The 25,287-nt window shown below is 38.9% G+C and overlaps 1 protein-coding gene across 3 annotated transcripts in view; it reads left to right on the forward strand.

The window, feature by feature from the left end:
• Positions 1 to 25,287, forward strand: part of LOC126203904 (protein rhomboid-like) — a 129,545-nt gene that overhangs the window by 87,375 nt on the left and 16,883 nt on the right. For all 3 annotated transcript variants that reach the window (XM_049938293.1, XM_049938291.1, XM_049938292.1), the window contains one exon: positions 4,704 to 4,817. In XM_049938293.1, the coding sequence (XP_049794250.1) occupies positions 4,704 to 4,817 (114 nt within the window). The remainder of the gene's footprint in view (positions 1 to 4,703; positions 4,818 to 25,287) is intronic.

Genomic DNA, 25,287 nt, shown 5'->3' on the forward strand with positions numbered 1-25,287 from the left:
TTGCAGCAAGTGCTCTACCAACTGAGCTACCCGAGCATGACTCACAACCCGCCCTCAAAGCTTTACTTCTGCCAGTACCTCGTCTCCTACCTTCCAAACTTTACAGAAGCTCTCATGCGAACCTTGCAGAACTAGCACTCCTGAAAGAAAGGATATTGCGGAGAAATGGATTAACCACAGCCTGGGGGATGTTTCCAGAATGAGATTTTCACTCTGCAGTGCAGTGTGGGCTGATATGAAACTTCGTGGCAGATTAAAACTGTGTGCCGGACCGAGACTCGAACTCGGGACCTTTGTCTTTCGTGGGCAAGTGCTCTACCAACTGAGCTACCCAAGCACAACTCACGACCCGCCCTCACAGCTTTACTTCTGCCAGTACCTCATCTCCTACCTTCCAAACTTTACAGAAACTCTCCTGCAAACCTTGCAGAACTAGCACTTCTGAAAGAAAGGATAAAAGGATATTGCGGAGACATGGCTTAGCCACAGCCTGGGGATGTTTGCAGAATGAGATTTTCATTCTGCAGTGGAGTGTGTGCTGATATGAAACTTCGTGGCAGATTCAAACTGTGCCGGACCGAGACTCGAACTCGGGACCTTTGCCTTTTGCGGCAAGTGCTCTACCAACTGAGCTACCCAATCACGACTCACAACCCACCCTCACAGCTTTACTTCTGCCAGTACCTCGTCGCCTACCTTCCAAACTTTACAGGAGCTCTCCTGCGAACCTTGCAGAACTAGCACTCCTGAAAGAAAGGATATTGCGGAGACATGGATTAGCCACAGCCTGGGGGATGTTTCCAGAATGAGATTTTCACTCTACAGCGGAGTGTGTGCTGATATGAAACTTCCTGGCAGATTAAAACTGTGTGCCGGACCGAGACTCAAACTTGGGACCTTTGCCTTTTGCGAGCAAGTGCACTGGAAAACAGAAACTGAATTGCAGTTGATGAGACATGCATTGTTAAAGAAACAAATGGTTAAACATATATAAAAGAAGCATTCAAGATTAAAATTTCTGACAATGCCCTCTTTCCTCAATAGAAATGGTGGTCTGCAACTAAGAACAGCTTGGGACCCTGTCATCAGAATGCTGAAGCAGACATGGTGGGCATGCAACAAACCCATTGCCTTGTATTATGCTGGACTGGGTACTAATGACATCACAGGTAGTTGCTTGGCTATGTAAGGACAGCAGTGGCAATCATAGAACAGTCACTACTTGACAGTGGCTGGGGAGTGCTTGACTGTTGTGAGTAGGAGCTTGAGAAAAAACCATGCAGTCTTACACTCCGTAATGGTATCTATGGTTAAGAAGAACATTTTAGGGATGAACTCCTTATTTCACAACCACAATAATAGAAGTAGAAATAATGTTCAAATAGACTATGCGCACCTCTCGAGGTTCTGAATGGAATTTTATATTCTGATGTAAAAGTCTGTAAAAGGTTGCCAGTAGAATCAGGAAGCAAATTCTTTCTATAATGTTTCAGAATATTTGAACTTCAGAATGTAAATTATGTGTAATGATAATATTTCAGTTAGCTAGATCCTTACTTTGCCAATATATGACAGCTGATAGTTGTCTGTGAAAAGTTAAATAAATTCTTTGTTAAAAGAATTAGATAAAAACAGGAGATGAGTAGTGGAAATGGAGGAGCAGTGGCTCTTTCAAAGTAACTGTTTTCCTTCTAACATACGTGCGTGAAGTAATCTAGAAATAATTACCTTAACTATCAGTTTGAGTAGAATTACACTAGTCATAATTGTTGTTGGTGTACTTTGCCAAAGTATATAGCAGTGGTTAATTCTACCTGGTAATGTATAACTTGGCTTGTTACACATCGCTGAAGACTTTTTCATAAGACTTACAGAACATGAGGTGTGAATGACTGAATGAATAGTACTAACTAAAAATGTTGTTTTACTTGATTAATAAGGTCATCTATAACAAGCTTTTTTGGAAAGTTAGGTGCAAGATTCTAAGTACTTTTAATGGAGTGCATCTGGCCCAAAAAGTTCTAGCAAACTGCACATTATATGATACACATTTGGCAATATTACCATACTCACCTCTTATGAGGTCAGTTCTGCAAACAAAATATCTATAAACAGCCTAGGCAAGATGGAAGTGTTTGAGAAACAAGTGAACTAGACCCATGCTCAGAAGAATTGCAGAGATGTTAAGTATGCCATGGGACAGCCTGGCAAAATTATAAGTTAAACTGAAGAAATTTAGAAGTGGCAACTGCAAGGAATTGGGGGTTTACAATGTTATAAAAAAATACTGAGGGACTAGTGGTTTGCTTAGCCCAACAGCAGCTGGGCACTGAACATAAAACTGCTGAGATGGATTCAGGATAGCAACTTGCATTCCTCCTTGCAGAATGTTTTCTGCAACCAATGATATATTACATTTCTAGAATATGACTAATTCTTTTTCCAAGCTAGGACCTGGTAATATTAGGTCTGCTAAGTGAATTTCACTGTCAGAGGCAAGATAATCATAAAACCATGGATTAAGGTATCTTGTCACTAAGGACTTAAGCACTCAAATTGGTTGTGGTGGCTCAGCATTTTTAAATCTGCTAACCAAGCTATACAGACCTCGAATGAAGTTTGTGAGCCATATAAATTCCAACTCCAAGATTATAATATTTAGCTGAAGAATACAGATTGCAGAAAATGATAAAGCACTAACAGGTGACAAAAGTTTTAGCTTACAGTGAGGTTTTCTTAAATTCTGATAAGTGATGCTGATGTCTTTCTAAGTATACCTTGCCCATCTCTCACTTTTCTGTGTTCTCATCACATGCAGGAACACCATTTGGAACTGCTTTTGTTTCTAAACCAGCTGCTGTTGCTATGCTTGCAAATGCTTCTGAAGAAGTTTTAGTAACTCAGCATCTGTAGGCTCTCCATTGTTTAAACTCCTCATAATTACTGCTGTAAGTTGTAACTTCCACTGTATTGGTGTTGCACAAAAATAATCACATATAATGTTAAAGAACAAATATTGTAACACTATGTGGTGGTCAACTTAAAAGCCTGACGAGGGCTGTCAATAGTAAATGATAAGATGGCCCAATAGAGAATTCTGTGAGTTGTCAGGTATTGTTAGTTGCAATGTGTAACTGATAGTATGACATGTAGGGCTACTTGCTCCATACTTCAGATCTCATATGTAATATCTACTCTGAACTTTTTGAGCTCTGATACATCACAGTAAGTTCTTTATCAACTAAGTCATGTTATTCAAAACTTAATAGAATTCGTTTTTCCTGCTTTCATCTTTGTATATTGTAACAGCACTGCTGTGAATGTGAGTAAATGTGAGTATTTAAAACTACTAAACAGTAATGTTCACTTTGAAATCTCATTGATTAGTCGCACCAAACATGAATAATAAAAAAATTTCCTCCACTGTTTGTACCAAAAATTGAGGCTGAAATTAATAACAATGAAAATGTCAGTTAAGTTCTTGGGTGATGTAAACTTGGTAGTAGAATTTGATACTCAACTTTTAGATCTTCCTATCTGCTTTGCTGTTGATTTCCTGTGGTCCATAAAATGTTTCTGTAAGGAACAACAGTAATCTTGCCACATCATGGAAATCATCAATGAAAGTTCAGGAGTTGCAATGAATTCTTTTATTACTCTGTTGGTGGTGTCCGGTAATGAACAATTGGCATTACAAACTGGCTACATTTTGACTCTCTGAAAACTGACAACAATCTGCATAATGACAGTGCTGTTGCACATCTATTTATACTTTCAGTAACAATCAGTAGTATTGTTTAAGATGCAAATTTACAAAATTACAATATAAAATTAATAAACAGACATAAACTGTGGACAGAGTAATTTAGGTAAATTATTTCCTGATGAGTATGTATAGGTAGTTTGTGAAGTAAACAATTTAGAAATCTGAAACAAGATAATATACAGAAATTAACAATGCAAATTACATTTGATTAATTTATAAACAAAATATTAGTGTGTCATTTTCCTAACATAAATTGGAGTTACAAATTTAATTTGTTTTCATTTAATGGTAGCCATATAGTTCAAAATGATTGCTAGGGCTTAAAATCAGTATGTTTACATTTATAATAAAGGATGACATAATGTCTCTTTAATTACAAACAATGTTGCAAGTATTTTACATTGCTGGCCTATTGTACTGCAAACTTTGATCAAACAATGTATACAATGCAAACAGAATGTGAGGAAAATACAAGTAATAGTGGTAGTCATTAAAGAATTCAGTTAATTAGTGGCTTCAATGTTAACAAAAATATTCCTGCTAAGTACAGAGTGTGGATATTAAGAATACTTGAATTTTATGTGGTCATGAGCTTTCTATTTGATTTCTATCCAGAACTTCCTTGTTAATCCGCATAGTAATTATAACAACATAACTGGTATCAAACTGCAATATTTGACAATATTTTATACTCATATCTGAGGCTTAAATGGCTCTTCAGAGGATGTTCTGGAACAGTATTTTAATATATTAATTCTCATACTTACGTCCTTGAAAAAATATTATTTTATTTTGTTTCAATTTCAGTTTTATTTAGTCTTCTGTTTAAATTTTTTATAGTGTAATAGACATTTCTTCTGCTTAAGTTTCCATACATTGTCTCTTAGTTTTAAGTTTCATTTTGACTAATATATCATTTTTTATTTTTTTCTTCCAGAACTGGAGTGAGATGAAGTACAATACTTACCAAGTAATGATACTAACAATAATAATTTTATATGACTTCACTGTGGCAGTGTACTACAGGTATTACAATGCTGGAGATGACAAGGTATGTATACTGAATGAACCTGCTTCTTTCCACATTACCCAATATTAGTTTTTGCTAATTTTCTGTATTACAAATTTGTTACCCTGGAACAAAAAAGCGTGTCAATGTAAAGGAATTTTGCATGTGTATCATTGCATGAACAGTGGAAAGGAGCAATTTCACACAGCACAGATGCAGTGCATATTGTGTTTGCATTTCAACATTTCACAAATTTCTAAATGACAGAAGAATGGAAAAGAAAATTTAGGATGTGTTAGAAGACAATCAGTTTGGCTTTAGAAAAGGTAAAGGTACCAGAGAGGCGATTCTGACATTGCAGTTTATAATGGAGGCACAAGTAAAGAAAAATCAATACACATTCATAGGATTTGTTGACCTGGACAACGTGTTCAACAATGTAAAATGATGCAAGATGTTCGATGTTCTGAGAAAAATAGGGTCAAGCTATAGGGAGAGATGCATAATATATGATATGTACAAGAACCTAGAGGGAATAATAAGAGTGGATGACAAAGAATGAAGTGCTCATATTAAAAAGGGTGTAAGACAGGTATGTAGGTTTTTGCTCTTACTGTTCAATCTGTATATCAAAGAAGCAATGATGAAAATAATAGAAAGGTTCAGGAGTTGGATTAAAATTCAAGGTGAAAGGGTATCGGTGATACAATTCACTGATGACATTGCTATCCTGAATGAAAGTGAAGAAGAATTGCATGATTTGCTGAATGGAATGAACAATCTAATGAGTACAGAATACGGACTGAGAGTAAATCGATGAAAGATGAAAGTAATGAGAAGTAGCAAAAATGAGAACAGTGAGAAACTTAACATGAGGACTGATCGTCACAAAGCAGACAATATTAAGGAATTCTACTACCTAGACAGCAAAATAACCAATGACAGATGGAGGAAGGAGGATATAAAAAGAAGACTAGTACTGGCAAAAGGGGCATTCCTGTCCAAGAGAAGTCTACTAGTATTGAACATAGGCCTTAATTTGAGGAAGAAATTTCTGAGAATGTATATTTGGGCACAGCATTGTATGTAGTGACATGTGGATTGTGAGAAAACTGAAACAGAAGATAATTGAAGCATTTGAGATGTGGTGCTACAGACAAATATTGAAAATTAGGTGGAATGATAAAGTAAGGAATGAGGAGGTTCTGCACAGAGTCAGAGAGGAAAGGAATATATGGAAAACACTGATGAGGAGAAGGGACAGGCTGTTAGGATATCTGTTAAGACTTCCATGGTATTAGAGGTAGCTGTAGAGAGCAAAAACAGTAAATGAAGACAGAGATTGGATTACATCCAACAAATAATTGAGGATCAAACAACAAAAAAGCCAGGATGGAATGTAACAATATTATGAGAAGGAAAGTTGCTGCCCACCATATAGAGGAGATGCTCAGTTGCAGGTAGGCACAACAAAAAGACTTTCACAATTAAAGCATAGGGCCATTGGCCTTCATCAAAAACAGATACACATATGTGCATGCACACACACATACACACACCACAAACACAGCTCACACACATGACTGCACTCTCAGGCAACTTCCTAAGGCCCATAAACATAACCACCCAGGTTGTCCCATTGTGGCCGGGTACTGTACCCCCATTGAGAGGATCTCTGATCTCGTAGACCAACACCTTCAACCTATTACCTGGAACCTATCCTCCTATACCAACCATATCCTCCACCGACTCTCCACATTTCCTGACCCTTTACCACATGGTGCCCTGGTCATCACTATTGATGCCACCTCTCTGTACACTAACATTCCTAATGCCCATGGCCTTACTGCTATTGAACACTACCTTTCCCAAAGCCCGACGGATTCCAAACCAACAACCTCCTACCTAGTCACCATGATCAACTATAGCCTCATCCACAATTACTTCTCCTTTGAAGGCATTACCTACAAACAAATCCGGGGTATGGCTGTGGGCATCCACATGGCACCATCCTATCCCAACCTATTCATGTGCCATCTAGAGGAATCCTTCCTAAAAACCCAGAACCCTAAACCTCTCACCTGGTTCAGATTCCTTGATGACATCTTTGCTGTCTGGATCACAGGTGAGGACACCCTATCCAAATTCCTCCAGAACCTCAACAGCTTCTCCTCCCCATTTGCTTCACTTGGTCCAACTCAACCCAACAAGCCACCTTCCTAGATGTTGACCTCCACCTTGAAGATGGCTACATCAGTACCTCCATCCACATCAAACCTACTAACCACCAGCAATACCTCCACTTTGACAGCTGCCACCCATTACATACCAAGAAGTCCCTTCCACACAGCCTAGCCCCCCATGGTCATCACATCTGCAGTGATGAGCAGTCCCCTATCAAAATATACTGAGGGTCTCACTGAAGCCTTCACTTACGGTAATTATACTCCCATCCTTGTACAAAAACGAACCTCCCGTGCCTTATCTTTCCTGTCTCACACCACCTCCCAATGTCCCACCGTCCGACCACAGAGGAGCATTCCCCTCATAGCTCAGTACCACCAAGGACTGAAGCGACTGAATTCCATTCTCCGCAAGGGTTTCGATTACCTCTCATTGTGCCCTAAAATGAGAAATGTCCTGCCCCTATACTTCCCACCTCTCCCACAGTGGTATTCTGCCATCCACCAAACCTACACAATATGCTCGTCCATCGTTACACAATGCCTGCTCCCAATCCCTTACCTCATGGCTCATACCCCTGTAATAGACCAAGATGCAACACCTGCCCCATACATCCTCCCACCACCTCCTACTACAGTCCAGCCAGTAACATCACCTATCCCATCAAAGGCAGGACTACCTGTGAAACTGGTCATGTGGTCTACAAGCAAAGCTGCAACCACTGTGCTGCATTCTATGTAGGCATGACAACCAACAAGCTGTCTGTCCACATGAATCGCCACCAACAAACTATGGCCAAGAAACAAGTTGACCACCCTGTTGCTGAACAAGCTGCCAAACATGATATCCTTCATTTCAATAATTGCTGAACAGCCTGTGCCATGTGGATCCTTCCCACTAACAGAGCTTTTCTGAACTGCACAGGTGGGAACTTTCCCTGGAATACGTCCAATGTTCCCATAACCCTCCTGGGCTCAACCTTCATTAGTCACTGTATTCATCCATCCAGCCCCTTCCCTGTTCCCATTCCAGCACTACAAAGCCATAATTCCGCCACCACACTCAGTCTTTTTATTTCTCTCATTTTCTGCTACTCCCCCCCCCCCTCCCCATCTCTCCCATAACCTCTGTCTAACCTGCAGCACTTCACTGTCCGCTACCCCACCATACATCCCTCCTCCTCCTCCCCAGCCCAGCCTCCTCCTTACCCCTACCCAGTCACCACTGCCAACATGCACTGGTGTTGCTCGCAGTGTGGTTCAGTTGCCTGAGGCTGCAATCATGTGTGTGAGTTGCATTTACGTGAGTGTGTGTGCGTGTGCATGTGTGTGTCTATTGTTGATGAAGGCAAATGGCCAAAAGCTTTAATTGTGTAACTCTTTTTGTTGTGCCTATCTGTAGCGCAGCAGCTCTGCTATATGGTGAGTAGAAACTTTCCTTCTCATAAAATAACTGAGGATGTAAGTTGCAAGTGCTACTCTGAGATGGAGAATTTGGCACAGGAGAGGAATTTGTAGCAGGCCACATCAAACCAGTCAGAAGAATAATGAAAAAAAAAAAACAACACTATCTGGTTTTGGTTTTGGATATATGATGCAAACAAGTCACAAGAATCAGGTAACATGTGCAAGGGTAAAAAAAAAGAGCAATAATGCAAACATCTTCCTATAAACATCTGGTGACAGTGATGTTTACAATGCACTTTTTTTCATAATGGTGAAAATCCAAATGCTGTATATCTTTGTTGGAGACATTAGACAAATTAGATATTTAGCAGCTAACACATTGATACTAGGCATGTTAGGAGAATGTGGACTGGGGCATAGGAATGAAAGGGGATGTTATCTCATAGAATTTTACACATAGCATGATATAACCTTTTGCAAAGACACTGTTTACGGTTGTATATAAGGAAGAAACCTGAAGATGACAGAAAGCTTAACATAGATTGCAGTGTGGTAAGACAGAGATCCACAAATCAGGTTTTAAAATGTAAGAGATATCCAGAAGCTGATGTCAACGTTGACAATAATTTATTTGTTATGAAATACAGACTGAAGTTGAAGAAACTGCAAAAAGATCAGAAATTAAGGAGACAGAACCTGGATAAGCTGAAACAAGCAGAGATTGTTCAGAGCTTCAAAGAAACAATTAGAGATTGTTCAGAGCTTCAAATATAGAGTGAGTCAGTGACTAATTGAAATATGGGAACTAATACAGTAGAAGAGGAATGAGTTGCTTTGAGAGATAAAGTGGTGAAGAAACAGAGGAATAATTAGACAAAAAGGCAAAGCCCAGCACAAGCTGTTGGATGAGATAATAGAAATCAAGGTTTTATGGTTTTATGAGATAGAATTGGTAACCAGTATTTAGCTTCAAAAGGCTTCCTCATGGAGCAGAGAGGGATAGGTTGGGAAAGGTTAGGAATGAAGGCCAGGCCACTCAGACCCCAGGATGACAAGGAATCCACTAGCAGGCCAAATATCCTCAGACTTCGTGAATAATATCTCAGTCCCACTACCAAAGAAGGCAGACTCTACCAGATTTATTACCAAATAGTTAGATTAATAAAGCATGATTGTGAAGTACTTTTCTGAGAGTATATGTAGCCTTATAAGGAAGAGAAACATGGACAATAAATAGTACAGAAGCTTTTGAAACAAACAGATACAGAAGAATGCTGATGATTGGAGTGGTAGATGAAGTAACTAATCAAGAGGTACTGAATGCAATTGGAGAGAAAAGAACGTTATGGCACCACTTGACTAAAGGAAGGGAAAGGTTGGCATGGCACACATCATGGGGATTCAAGGAATTTTTAATTTTGTAATGGAGGGAACTGAGGAAGATAAAAATTGTCAAGGGGTTACCAAGGACTGAATATAGTAAGCAGACTGTAATAGACATGGGATGCAGTAGTTAAGCAAACATGAAAAGACTTGCATAAGTCAGACTGCTGTGGAGAGCTGTATCAAAGCACTCATTAGACTGATGACAAGAATGTAGATCTCCTTTCTGATTCCTACACAAGGAAGCGAAGTGTACATAAAAATTATGTTTATTTATCATATTTTGGTCATGTAAATCACAAATCGTGATTCAAAGCGGTCTCTGCATGCTGTGTAATTATATACTTTATGTTTCCCCATTTCTTGAATGGATATATTATTTCCTTTAGCTTCACTGTCCCAGAAGGATATTTTCATGCAAAATTTGAGTTGTAAAGCCCATAAAATAAGTTGACTCATATTAAACTTGACTTCACAATTGATTTGCCTGTGTGTCAACTCAAATTTAATTTGTTATCCTTCTAAACATTAAGTAGTTTTACCCATAGTCTCATTTAGTGTATGACTATTAACATGGTTTCTGGTACCAGCTGGTCATTATCCATGTTAATAAAATGCTAACATAGTCCATAGTGCAAGCTATCAGTTGCAGGTGCTTGTCTAATGGCTCCCAGGGACAACAAAATTTTGATTTTCAGTATTTTATATAGTTACTGAGCAAACTTAAAAATGTAAGATTCTGTCATAACCTATTCATTAAGAGGTATGATCTCATGTTAAAAGTTTAACACAGTAGGACATTTACTATAATTATGTATATATCTTGACACACATTCACACACACACAACCACATAGACAACCAAATGTATGTGCTCAAGTACCAGTGAGACTGCTACTGTCAGCATGTACGTTAGAATATTTGTGAGTGAATGTATGCACTTTTACTAGAAATAGAGCAAGAGCTCGAAAGCTAATGGTGACTGTTTTTTATGAAATGAAATTTGGTGAGTTAAGAGGGTGTATGATTTTATTTCAGTGATCACCAAGTAAAGCCATATTTGTAAAGAACTTGACAGTATGTGCCCACTTATTGGTACGATGTTGAACTCCCCTCTGACTGGGACAAAAGCTCTGACTCAGTTGGAAATGGTGACAGAAAGCCACCGCATCATCTCCTGAGGCAATCTGGCCCACAACTGTTGTTACTGGTCCTTAATATCCTGGATACTGTCACTGGGATGAAGTTGATGTTTGAACTGGTCCCACACATGTTCTATCAGAGACAGATATGAGGATCATGTTGACCATGAGAGTGCCTCAACATCTCACATACAACTCATAGAGACACATGCCAAATATGGACAAGCACTTTCCATTGAAACATGGCACCACGATACTGTCACATGAGAGGTAACACATGAGGACACTGGATGTCTATGACATACAATCGTACTACAGAGTTCCCTTGATCACTGCCAACTGTGATCTGAAATCTGATGGCACGCCACACCATGACATCATGAGTAACACTGCTGTGTCCCTCCAAAACAATAGAAGAATGGGGCCTCTCTCCAGGTCACCACCATATTCATTGATGATCATCCAGGATTGCACACAATTGCAATTCATTGCTGAACACAATGTGACACAATTCATCAGCAGTCCCTGCTTCCCAGTCACAGCATCACTTTGAATGCAATCATTTTTGTTCTTATGTTAATGGCAGCCTACACACGAGACAGTAATTCCCTAATCTACCTGCTGCTAGTCTCCAACCAATAGAGCAGGATGACACAGAATGTTGCATGGAGTCCATTCTGTGGTGGTCAAATGTGGTCGACCATAATCTTGATGATGAGTACCTACTCTCATGTTTCCACACAGTCCAACATCAGGCCACTGTTACATCCAAATGCCCAACAAATCTGGATATTGCACAGTTCAACCATTCATCCAAACAGAGACCTACAATGAGGCTCCTTTCAGACTGTCAGGTTCTGACAGTGCTGGTATTTGCATGTCCTTTGCAGTGATTGCTTGACATCTGACACTGTTCATGCCCAATATATACCTACAAGGTCTGGTAAAAACACTATACAAACAACACTAATCCTCTGTGGTGGCTGTTCTACCTGTCCCAGAGAATTGCAACTCTTACTCATTTACATACTCACTCACGGTTTGTACATGTGTGAAGTTACATTGACATCTGACCATATCATCTGCATAATTCATGTTCTTTGTTAGGCAGTATGTATCTTCTAAGGGCTTCTATGATGAATACTGCAGAGTAATCCAAGTTGTCAGTAAAGTAACAGGCGACATACTGTTTTCATACTGTTAGCTGAATGAACAAATGAAGTTACATTGACGCCTGACCATGTCTCCTGGACGCTTCACATTCTTTGTCAGGCAGTATGTATATCCTGAGGACTTCTACGATGAATATTGCAGAGTAATCCAAGTTGTCAGTAAAGTAACAGGTAATTTACTGTTTTCATTCTCTCAGCTGAATGAACAAGAATACCTATGAACAATCGATTATATATCCAGTCATCATTACTGGAAAGGTCAAACAAAGGTACAACAGGCCACATTTGCAACCAAGATGCCAGTAAAGAAAGGTCTTTTTGCTAAACATGGTGGAGTAATATGAAGATAGATGAGAGAGTGAATAATTTCACCTGTAACTTTGCATCATAAAACCTCACAAGGTAAACATTGGGAATATAGAGGGACTTTTCTCTTTTTTCTCTACAGTTCACCTGCCTCTTCAAACAAACTTCTCCTGGAAACTAGTCTTGCATTTGCTCATCAGCATACATTTATTCCTCAACAGCATACATTCATTCATTCACACATTGTTGTCCCTAAATACCATCATGAAGAACAGGTTCAAGGATATAGAATGAATCAAGTTAAACATTAACATACAGAAGCAACCATTGCTGCCTACTGCTGTAAAGTATACAATAACAAAGTATGACTAGTGCTAATCTACTCACACTGATCACTATGATAATTACTCATAGATTACTTTGTATATGTACCACATATTAAGAAAAAGAAACTGTATCTTAAGAAAAACCATTGCTTCTTCTACAGTACTACTAAGCTGGTGTAAAAATACCAGCAGAGTAGTACAGTAGAAAAAGCAATGGTATTTTTTTTATATATATTGTTTCTTTTAATACTTCATATTATAATTATACAGAATTTACATGTAAAACTCCAAATACTGTGATAAATTGTAGGAGTTGCTATTCTTTTAGTTTGTTTTTGAATATATGGGGATTTTCTTCCTGATGTCTACATGCAACTTGTTGCAAATTTTTGCACCAGAATGTAAAAATCCATTATGAGCCCTAGAGATATGAAAATATGCCCACTTTTAATACAGACAGTGTGCTCATGGACTGCTGACTTCACCCTACATTCATTCTAGTTATCAACCACCACAAAATGTTAGGAAGTATATGTATTAATACACTCCTGGAAATTTAAATAAGAACACCGTGAATTCATTGTCCCAGGAAGGGGAAACTTTATTGACACATTCCTGGGGTCAGATACATCACATGATCACACTGACAGAACCACAGGCACACAGACACAGGCAACAGAGCATGCACAATGTCGGCACTAGTACAGTGTATATCCACCTTTCGCAGCAATGCAGGCTGCTATTCTCCCATGGAGACGATCGTAGAGATGCTGGATGTAGTCCTGTGGAACGGCTTGCCATGCCATTTCCACCTGGCGCCTCAGTTGGACCAGCGTTCGTGCTGGACGTGCAGACCGCTTGAGACGACGCTTCATCCAGTCCCAAACATGCTCAATGGGGGACAGATCCGGAGATCTTGCTGGCCAGGGTAGTTGACTTACACCTTCTAGAGCACGTTGGGTGGCAAGGGATACATGCGGACGTGCATTGTCCTGTTGGAACAGCAAGTTCCCTTGCCGGTCTAGGAATGGTAGAACGATGGGTTCAATGACGGTTTGGATGTACCGTGCACTATTCAGTGTCCCCTCGACGATCACCAGTGGTGTACGGCCAGTGTAGGAGATCGCTCCCCACACCATGATGCCGGGTGTTGGCCCTGTGTGCCTCGGTCGTATGCAGTCCTGATTGTGGCGCTCACCTGCACGGCGCCAAACACGCATACGACCATCATTGGCACCAAGGCAGAAGCGACTCTCATCGCTGAAGACGACACGTCTCCATTCGTCCCTCCATTCACGCCTGTCGCGACACCACTGGAGGCGGGCTGCACAATGTTGGGGCGTGAGCGGAAGATGGCCTAACGGTGTGCGGGACCATAGCCCAGCTTCATGGAGACGGTTGCGAATGGTCCTCGCCGATACCCCAGGAGCAACAGTGTCCCTAATTTGCTGGGAAGTGGCGGTGCGGTCCCCTACGGCACTGCGTAGGATCCTACGGTCTTGGCGTGCATCCGTGCGTCGCTGCGGTCCGGTCCCAGGTCGACGGGCACGTGCACCTTCCGCCGACCACTGGCGACAACATCGATGTACTGTGGAGACCTCACGCCCCACGTGTTGAGCAATTCGGCGGTACGTCCACCCGGCCTCCCGCATGCCCACTATACGCCCTCGCTCAAAGTCCGTCAACTGCACATACGGTTCACGTCCATGCTGTCGCGGCATGCTACCAGTGTTAAAGACTGCGATGGAGCTCCGTATGCCACGGCAAACTGGCTGACACTGACGGCGGCGGTGCACAAATGCTGCGCAGCTAGCGCCATTCGACGGCCAACACCGCGGTTCCTGGTGTGTCCGCTGTGCCGTGCGTGTGATCATTGCTTGTACAGCCCTCTCGCAGTGTCCGGAGCAAGTATGGTGGGTCTGACACACCGGTGTCAATGTGTTCTTTTTTCCATTTCCAGGAGTGTACATAAGTGTAAGAATCACTAGATCCCTGAGAAGGCTTTTGCAATACGTTCAGTTACCAATTTTACATAATATTCTTACTGCCGGCTATTGTAAAATAATTACTTTTTTGACATTAGCTGCAGAGCTCTGAAGGTTATGTCATAGGAAAATACAGAGTGAAAATATGGTAGAAGTCCTATTTGTAAGAAATATGAGCTTTTTGATTACCCTAACCTCATGTTGGTGCCACGTCCATTTCTTATTCATCTGGATGCCAAGTTGCTTCAGCATGGAGAGTCATCCAGTGCACACCCACTGATCTCTGCTGTTATCTCTCAGTCATTTTTATTTATTTGGAACTGCATAACATGAGTCTTTGTAAGATTAAGGGTTAAACTGTTCACTGCAAGACAGACTCAAGTCTCTTCCATTATTCTCCTAGCTGTATCTGATAGGTATGTGTTTGAATCTTTTATCTGTACACTTGTGTCATCAGTGAACATTGTAGTTTTTTAAGAGTCCTCTAATGTCCTGGGTAAATCATTAAAGTAACTAAAAACAGGGGCAGGCCAAGCACAGAACCTTATGGCACATCATACTTAGTGTTCCTCACTCTGAATTTATTCTTTTCCTGTTGTACCATTTGCTAATGTGATCTCTGTCTTGTGTTATTAAAATAAGAACCCATCCATGTAAATGGAATGATCTACAAAATGATAAGATCACAGAAAATTTCAACAGAGTAATTTTTCTAGTTCAGTTTTACTAGAATTAAATTTGTGAGACCATACAGTTTTCTCAGTAGTGAAACATTTACAGAAACCAACCTTAACTGTTGTTAAAAAGAATCCTCAGAAAAGTGATTCAATATTTTGTTGTATATTATCTTTACAAAAAAGAGCACATAGAATGGGGAAGGTGAGTCTATAATTAGGGCTCACTTGCTTATCTTCACTTTTATAAATGGATGTTCCTACCACATACATCAGTCTCTCAGGAAATATACCTTGACTGGTTCCAAATGTAAGTCAACAGGGGTGCTAGCAGGTCAGCACAGGATTTTAGTACTTTTGATGAGAACCATGATAGTTTTACAGGCAGCAAAAAGGCTAAGCAATGATTTGTACATTAATAATGGAAGCAATAAATCAAAATTGGTTTGGAAGATTATACACAATAGCATAGGAAAATGTAAAACCAAGACCCCTAATTTCAAAATTGAAAGTGAGGGTAAAGTGACAGAAAATGCTCAACAGGTAGCCAATACATTCAGTGAATATCATGTGAACATAGCACCAAACCTAATTAAAAGTCTGTGCAATTCAAACAACAAAAACATAAAATTACCAACTTGTGAAAAGACAATGTTTCTGTACCTAGTAACAGAATGTGAAGTTACAAATGCTATTAATAACCTAAAAAATGAAGTGTATTGTGGTACTGACAGAATTCCAGACTAGGTAATCAAACATAGTTCTACCAGTATGGATACTCACCTAACTGACATTATTAATATTTCTTTCAGGACAGGGGTGTTCCCATCAAAACTAAAACTCTCCATAATAAAGCCACTTCACAAAAAGGATAGTACAGCCGACGAAATAATTATAGGCCATTGTTATTATTGTCAGGTTTCTTTAAAGTAATTGAAAGAGTAATGTATGAAAGGCTAGCTGACTTCCTGAATAAAAATAAAATACTGACTAATGTTCAAAATGGGTTTAGAAAGAACAGATCCACAGAAACAGCAGTCTTCCAATTCATGAAAATGGTTCTAAATGCCTTGAACAAGAACGAATTAAGCTGTGGAATATTCTTAGATTTATCTAAAGCATTTGGTTCAATCATCCATGACTTACTGCTTATGAAACTAGAATGATATGGGGTCTGTGGACTTTCCTTAAAATGGTTCAAGTCTTATCTCTCTGATAGACAACAGAAAGTACAAATATGTCATGAAGGCAAAGAGTATGTTTCAGATTTCAAAAAAACTAGATATGGAGTGCCCAGGGTTCTGTGTTAGGCCCTCTGTTGTTCTTGGTGAACATAAATGATTTGCAAACCATCTGACAGTTGCAGAAACGGTGATGTTCACTGATGACACTAGCACTTTTATAAAAGGATACGCTGAGGATGATCTACAGCAGAGTGTCTCTAGGACAATAAATGAGACAGGAAAATGGTTTAGTGATAATGCTTTGATCATAAGGATAAAACAGTATTGATGAATTTCAGTAATATTAAAAGTAAAGTTAGAAAAAGAGTAAAATCTGAGTTAGGGAACTATGTTATTGCACAAGCTCCATACACAAAATTCCTCAGTATATGGGTGGATGAGCAATTGAGATGGGAAAAGCATCTAGAAGTTTTGAGTAAAAAATTAAGTAAGTGCTGCTATGTGCTAAGAATGCTTCAGGAATGCTCCAACACTGAATCCTTTCTGTGTGCCTATTACACTTACATGAACAGTTTGCTTAGATATGGTGTGATCTTCTGGGGAAATACAGGCACACAAAACAAACTTTCAGACTTCAAAAAAGGGCTATTAGAGTAATGAAAGGGGTTCCCTGCAGAGTGTCACGCAGGGAAATATTTAAAGAATTTAAAATAATGAGACTTCCTAGCTTATATATCTATGAATGTGTATGCTTTCTGAAAACTTGCCAGGAATTTTCAACATTAAATAATCAGTTTCATAACACTGAAACAGGGAACAGGGATGATTTTCACGGAGACACTCACAAAGGAGCACTCTACCAAAAAAAAAAGTGTAAACTACCAGCCCAAAATACTTTTAGTGCATTGCCTTCTACAATAAATAAAATCAAAGAATTTCATAAATTCAAGGTGGATCTTAAAATAATTTTTTTAACACATAGTCATTATAGCATTGAAGAATATCTGAATATGGAGAAGTAATATTATTTATATATACTGATATAAAATATTTGTATTTATTATCCAAGTTTTTTAAACAAATTAAGGATAAGAAACTATGTTGTAATTGACTACATCCATACAATGTATATTGTTAACAGATGAATAAAGAGATTGATTGATTGATGGAGAGCTAGAAGAGTTGCCGCTTTTTACTAACCTAAGAATATTTGTGAGTTCTCAGACAGATGAATTGACAAAACTGATGTCTAGTGGTGTGGCTGCATTCCTGTTTATGTATATTTACTGAATCTGTTTTCATGGACTATTTTTTGTTCCCTATGTTTTCAGTTACTGTTATAAAGAATTTACTGAATTAAGTAAACAATGAGTTGAATTTCATGTCATCCGTCCTTCTGCTACTGTCATCAGGGAGATGAATACCATTTTACTCCAATTTTTTGTTTCGTGCCTAATAATGTTCCAAATTGTCCTTGGCTTGTTGTTGAAATTTTAAATTTTTGGCAAAAGTTCATAGTTTTTCTTCTTTAGTAGCCAATGAGTTGAATTTCATGTTATCTGCCCTTCTCCTACTGTCATCTGGACACTGAATATCATTTACCTTACTCCCATATAGCGAAGATGCTGAGTCACCGATAGGCACAAGAAAAGGATTTTCACACTTACAGCTTTCGGCTAATGGCCTTTGTCAACAATAGATACACACACACACACACACACACACACACACACACACACACACACACACACACACACACATGCAAACATAACTCACACACATGACTACAGTCTCAGGCAACTGAAACCACACTGCGAGCAGCAGCACCAGTGCATGATGGGATTGGTGACTGGTTGGGGGAAAGGAGGAGGCTAGGGCAGGGAGGGGGAGTGATAGTATGGAGGGGATGGCGCACAGTAAAATGCTACAGGTTGGGTGGCGGGCAGGGGAGAGATGGGGGCGGGGGGTTTAGATTCCATCCTGGATTTTCCATTGTTTGGTTTGCTTTACTCCATTTTTTGTTTCGTACCTAATAATGTTTCAAATTGCCCTTGGCTTGTCCTTGAAATTTGGAATTTTTTGCAACAGTCCATAGTTTTTCACCCTTTTTGTGATACACTGGCAATACTGTATGTAGTGTTTTCTTTTTTTTTTTTTTTTTTTTAAGTCTTGATTTTTTATTGTTGACACCATCCTTAATGCAACAGGCCACATTATAACTGGTTGCCTATGACCAACTCCACTTGACAAAACCTACGATTATATAGGCATAGCACCCCAGGATATTAGGCGAAGAACAGTGCAGAGATGGGGGAGGGGGGGGGGGGGGAAGAGGAAAATGATCCAGTCACCCCATGTTTGGAAGTGAAGCATCATGTCCTAGGCTGAAGTCAAGAAAAACCTTTCTTTGAACAGCTGAAGCAAAATAATCACCTTCTGGTTGCCAAATACAACTGTGGTGGAACAAGGTAACTGAATGCAGTAACCAAAATCTAAAGGAAGATCCCATTGCTGTTTTACAACTACCCTACCAGATACAGAAGACTTTGAACAGACCACAAACTGGTGTGAGGTTGCGTTATTAGAGATGGACCTTGTGAATATACAGAAATTCAAGATGCTGAACTCATCTTGGTCTGCCTAAACTGGCTTGAAGCCTGCATTCTGGAGGACCTGGTTTCAGCAAATGTTCCAGCAATCAAGACTGCCAAATTCTGGGCCTCAAAATCAATTTCTACATCTACATCTACATCAACATGAATGAATGAATGAATGAATGAATGAATGAAATTTCATTGTCGTTTAGCTATTACAGCAATTGACAAAGTCAAGTTACACATATACAAGTTATACAGCATATATACATGGGTTAAAGATCAATATGTGACATAAGTTTTACATAAAATACAATATTTAAAATGAAATAATATGAAAACATTCCATCATAACTGATTCAGTTAAAGAAATTATGCTACACTCTCCAAATCGGTAGCACTATGATATTTTACAGTCGTAAAATTCCTGAAGTGAGTAGTATGGGTTTGCAGCTAACCAACTGAACAATTTGTCTTTAAATACATCAAATGGAGCTTCTACCCATTCTAGTGGCAAATTATTAAACATCTTCATACCCACCACTTCATAGCTGTTCAATGACTTGGATAATCTGTAGTAAGGTATGTCAAGATTGCTACTATTCCTGGTTCCATGAAAGTGTACATCTCTTCTACGCTGGTATTCTGATAAGTTGCTCTTTATATGCAGTAGGGCAGTGTAAATATACATGTTTATCACAGTTAATATTTTTAAGTTGATAAACAGTGGTTTGCAATGGGCCAGTTTATCACTGTTTGTGATAATTCGAATTACTTTCTTCTGAAGTACCAGAATGTCCTGAAGGTGTGAGCTATTGCCCCATATTAGAAGCCCATAAGATATAATACTTTGAAAAAAAGCAAAGTAGGCTGATCTTACATAGGCCGCAGGTACATGGTTTATTAAATTCTTTAACAAATACACCACTCTAGACAGCCTTGCACTAATGTATTTAATATGTGGCTCCCAAGTCAGTTTAGTATCTATAACAATACCTAAGAACTTAACACTATTCTTGAAGTCTTCTGCTGGCGGATCTCTCAAACTAAATACAATCTTTTGAGTTTTACTTTCATTAAGCAGGAACCCATTAGCTCGGAACCAGACTGATGCCTGTGATATTGTGTCATTTGCCACAGTTTGGAGCATATCAATGTCTGAGCTGATATTGAAAAAAGTGGTATCATCTGCATAGAGAATGGAGTGAGTATTTATGTAGGATGGTAGATCATTTGTCATTAGGATAAATAGCAGAGGTCCTAATACTGAGCCTTGTGGCACACCGCACTTAACTTCAGCTAGCTGTGATCTCTGTTTACCAATACAAACAATTTGTCTACGGTTGCTGAGGAAAGATTCAAAAATGTTGTCGACTTCACTGTTTGTGATTCTGTAATAAACTAGTTTGTTGAGGAGTGAAATATGCTCCACAGAATCGAAGGCTTTGCTCAGATCACAAAATGTAGCCTGAGCAAAATTTTTTCTTTCATAAGCATTGAGCACTTTTTTAATCAGGGAGTCAATGGCATGGACTGTGGATTTGCCCTTCCTAAAGCCAAATTGTACCGGAGTAATAATGTTATTACATGTCAGATAATCACACAACTGGGAGTAGATGATGGATTCCAAAACTTTAGATAAAATAGGTGTCAGGGATATTGGGCGATAGCTAGATGGGCAATTTTTGTCTCCTTTCTTGTAAATGGGCACTACCCTGGATAATTTTAATACTTCTGGGAATACTCCTTCAATTAGACATCTATTTATACATTTAGTAAGAGGATATACTATGTAGCCAATTATCTTTTTTAACATATTACAAGAAATACCATATATATCTTCACTATCAGAGGGTCTAAAGTTATTTACAAGAGTTAAAACAACATCTGGTGTGACCTCTGTTAAAAGGAATTTATCGTTCAGGGTGTAGTCTACATTATGGTATTTAATGAGATCAACAACAGTCTCTTGTGGCCTCACAATGCTTTCCCTGATTTGGTTAACAGATTTTATACAGTAGTTATTAAATTCGTCTGCTGAAATTACTACCTCAACTTTCTGCTTGCTTTTGGCCACTGAATTTATTATAGTCCATGCTTTTCTGCATTTATTTTTTGATGACTCAATGCTGACTAGGTTATGTTGTTTTTTGGCCTCATTTAAAGCATACTTATATTCTTTTTGTGCTCTTGAGTACCTTTGTTTAGCCATATCAGTTTTCTTAAGTCTGTAAGAATCTCTATACAACAACAACCTTCTTTTCATATTGGCTTGTTGAGCGGTATACCATGGACTCTTATCCCTATGTCTATTACTGTTACTTTTAGGGTTAACTTTACATTTGTATTGAGGGCAGTTAGTCTCGAATATATTTAAGAAATAATGAAAAAATCTATCAAACAATGTATTGGCAGAGTCCTGAGCATTATTGTTAAACAGATGTGACCAGTCATAATTACTGAGTGAGACCATAAAATTAGACAATTTTTCTTGCGTTATTGGTCTAGTGATGACTACTTTAGGCTCTTTAAACTCCTTATACTCCATGTTAGGCCTATCTGTACTACCTATTTTTACCCAAACTGAGTCATGGTCCGAGAAATCGAAGACAGCTACATCTGAAGACAGTAACTCTCTATTGACATTTGTAAGTATGTTGTCGAGACAAGCGGACTGTCTTGTGGGTTTGCAGTTCGTAAAAATGAAGTTGAATTGTCGTAACAGGTTTTTAAATTCATTTACAGTGTGCACATCTTTGTTTACATCAAATGCGGCATTGATGTCACCACCAATCACAATACTATATTTCTTCCACTGAGGACTAAGAAAGAAGTTTAGTAAAGTCTCAAGTTTTTCTAAAAATATTAATGGACTTCCATCTGGTGATCTATAAAGAGATACAATAGCAATTTTTAAATGATCCAGATATACGCCTGTGGCTTCAAAATGTATCTCACTGCACAAAGATCCTAGATCTAGTTTATTACTACAATTTATTAATCCCTTCTTAATGTAAATTGATACACCCCCATGAATATGTTGCTCTCTGCTAAAACTGTTTGCTAAGTGAAAATCATCTAGTACATGAAAAGATATTTCATTTCCTTTACACCAGTGCTCACTTAAGCATAATGCATCAAATAAGTTCTCATTTGCAAATTCATTTAAAATTATGTGTTTTCCACTTATACTTTCAATATTGAGATAACCTATCTTGAAAGACAAAGTTGGTGAGTGGTTTTTGTTAATGTCACAGGAGGGGAGGAGTACAGTATTATGGGACAATGGAGAACATTTAATTGTTTTTTCGGCCCTGGAATCTACGTTAGGTGGCGGTTGGACTTCCTTGGGATAAACCATAAAAAATCTTCATTTCTCTTTGGTAATTTTTTGGGTCTGTTTGAAACACGGTTGGAAGTTTGTTTCACTTTACTGTCCACAAGTTTTATAGGAACATGTTTTCCCAAATCATTTGGTATCGCTTCATCATGAGACAAAGGTGATACTTTACTTACTGTGACTGGTCTATTCTTTTCTGCTACTCTTGAAGGTGATGGAGGAGGAGCTGGTGATGTTTCTGCTGTTGGTGAAGTTGGTTTAGTTGCTGGTGGTGGAGGAGTTGGTTCTGCTATTACTGGTAAAGGAGTTGGTTCTGCTACTGCTGGTGTGGGAGATGGTGCTGCTGCTATAGGAACTGGTTCTACTGCTAGAGGAGTTGCTTCTGCTGTTGCTGATGGTGTTTCTTCTGCTATTGCTGGTGAAGTAGTTTGTGCTGCTACTGCTGGTGAGGGAGATGGTGTTACTGCTGTAGGAGCTGGTTCTAATGCTGGAGGAGTTACTTCTGCTGCTACTGAATGTGGTTCTTCTGATGCTGCTGTTGATTCTACATCTGTTAGTATTGCTTCTTTAGGTACTTCTGCTGCATTTTCTGCTACTGTATCTGATTCTGCATTAGTCACTCCTAGAGATACTTTCTGTGATGATGATACAGGTACCACTGATGATGTTGTTGGTAAGTATTGCAGTCTCTGAATAGTTTCCATTAGCTTTAATGTAACAAGATGCTTTCCAAGGCCATTTAGGTGCAGCCCGTGAGTAGTGTGGAATCTGCGTCCAATGGTATTAATATTAACAACAGAAACATTTCTATATTGTTTGCATATACTGGAAAAAAGTTCATTGGCGGCACTAATTTCCTTGTTGACACACGACCAGGACATCAAGTCGTACCTGCAAATTACATTTAAGTGCCTGGCAGAGGGTTCATCGAACCACCTTCACAATTCTCTATTATTCCAATCTCGTATAGCACGTGGAAAGATGAAAACACCTATACCTTTCCATACGAGCTCTGCTTTCCCTTATTTTATTGTGGTGATCATTCCACCCTACATAGGTCAGTGTCAACAAAATATTTTCACAATCAGAGGAGAAAGTTGGTGATTGGAATTTCATGAGAAGATTCCGTCACAACGAAAAAAGTCTTTCTTTTAATGAGTTCTAGCACAAATCCTGTATCATTTCTGTGACACTCTCTCCTATATTTCATGATAATATGAAATGTGCTGCCTTTCTTTGAACTTTTTCAATGTACTCAGTCAGTCCTACCTGGTAAGGTTCCCACACCGTGCAGCAGTATCCTAAAAGAAGATGGACAAGCGTAGTGTAGGCAGTCTCCTTAGTACGTCTGTTACATTTTCTAAGTGTCGTATCAATAAAACGCAGCCTCTGGTTACCCCTCCTACAACATTTCCTATGTGTTCTTTCTAATTTAAGTTGTTCGTAATTGTAACACCTAGGTATTAATTTGAATTTACGGCTTTTAGATTAGACTGATTTATCGTGTAACTGAAGTTTAACGAGTTCCTTTTAGAACTCATGTGGATGACTTCACAATTTTCGTTATTTAGGGACAACTGCCACTTTTTGCAGCATTCAGATATTTTTTCTAAATTGTTTTGAAGTTTGTTTTGATCTTCTGATGACTTTCCATCAATTACTACAAACTGTGACCTCTATGACAGGAAATCACAAATCCAGTCTCATAACTGAGACAATATTCCATAAGCACACAATTTTACTACAAGCCGCTTGATGGTACAGTGTCAAAAGCCTTCCGGAAATCCAGGAATATGGAATTGATCTGAAATCCTTTGTCAATAGCACTCAGCACTTCATGTGAATAAAGAGCTAGTTGTGTTTCACAGGAACAATGTTTTCTAAACCCATGTTGACTGTGCATCAATAGACCTTTTCCTTTGAGGTAATTCATAATGTTCGGACACAATATATGTTCTAAAATCCTGCTGCATATTGACATTAATGATATGGACCTGTAATTTAGTGGATTACTCCTACTACCTTTCTTGAATATTGGTGTGACCTGTGCAACTTTCCAGTCTTTGGGTACAGATCTTTTGTCGAGTGAATGGTTGTATATGATTGTTAAGTATGGAGCTAATGCATCAGCATACTCCGAAAGGAACCTAATTGGTATACAGTCTGGACCAGAAGACTTGCTTTTATTAAGTGATCTGAGTTGCTTCACTATTCCGAGGAAATTTACTTCTATGTTACTCATGTTGGCAGTTGTTCTCGATTTGAATTCTGGAATATTTACTTCGTCTTCTTTTGTGAAGGCATTTTGGAAGGCTGTGTTTAGTAAATCTGCTTTGGCAGCACTGTCTTCAATAGTATTTCCATTGTTATCGCGCAGAGAAGGTATTGATTGTTTCTTGCCGCTAATATACTTCACACACGACCAGAATCTCTTTGGATTTTCTGCCAGGTTTCGGGACAAAGTTTCTTTGTGGAAACTGTTATAGGCATCTCGCATTGAACTCCACGCTAAGTTTAGAGCTTCTGTAAAGGATCGCCAATCTTGGGGATTTTGCGTCTGTTTCAATTTGGTATGTTTGTTTTGTTGTTTCTGCAACAGTGTTCTAACCCGTTTTGTGTATCAAGGAGGATGAGCTCCATTGTTTGTTAGTTTATTTGGTGTAAACTTCTCAATTGCTGCTGATACTATTTGTTTGAATTTAAGGCACATCTGGTCTACACTTACATTATTAATTTGGAATGAATGGAGATTGTCTCTCAGGAAGGCGTCCAGTGAATTTTTATCTGATTTTTTGAATAGGTATATCTTTCGCTTAG

Source organism: Schistocerca nitens, chromosome 9 (assembly GCF_023898315.1).
Source record: "Schistocerca nitens isolate TAMUIC-IGC-003100 chromosome 9, iqSchNite1.1, whole genome shotgun sequence".
Lineage (NCBI taxonomy): Eukaryota > Metazoa > Arthropoda > Insecta > Orthoptera > Acrididae > Schistocerca > Schistocerca nitens.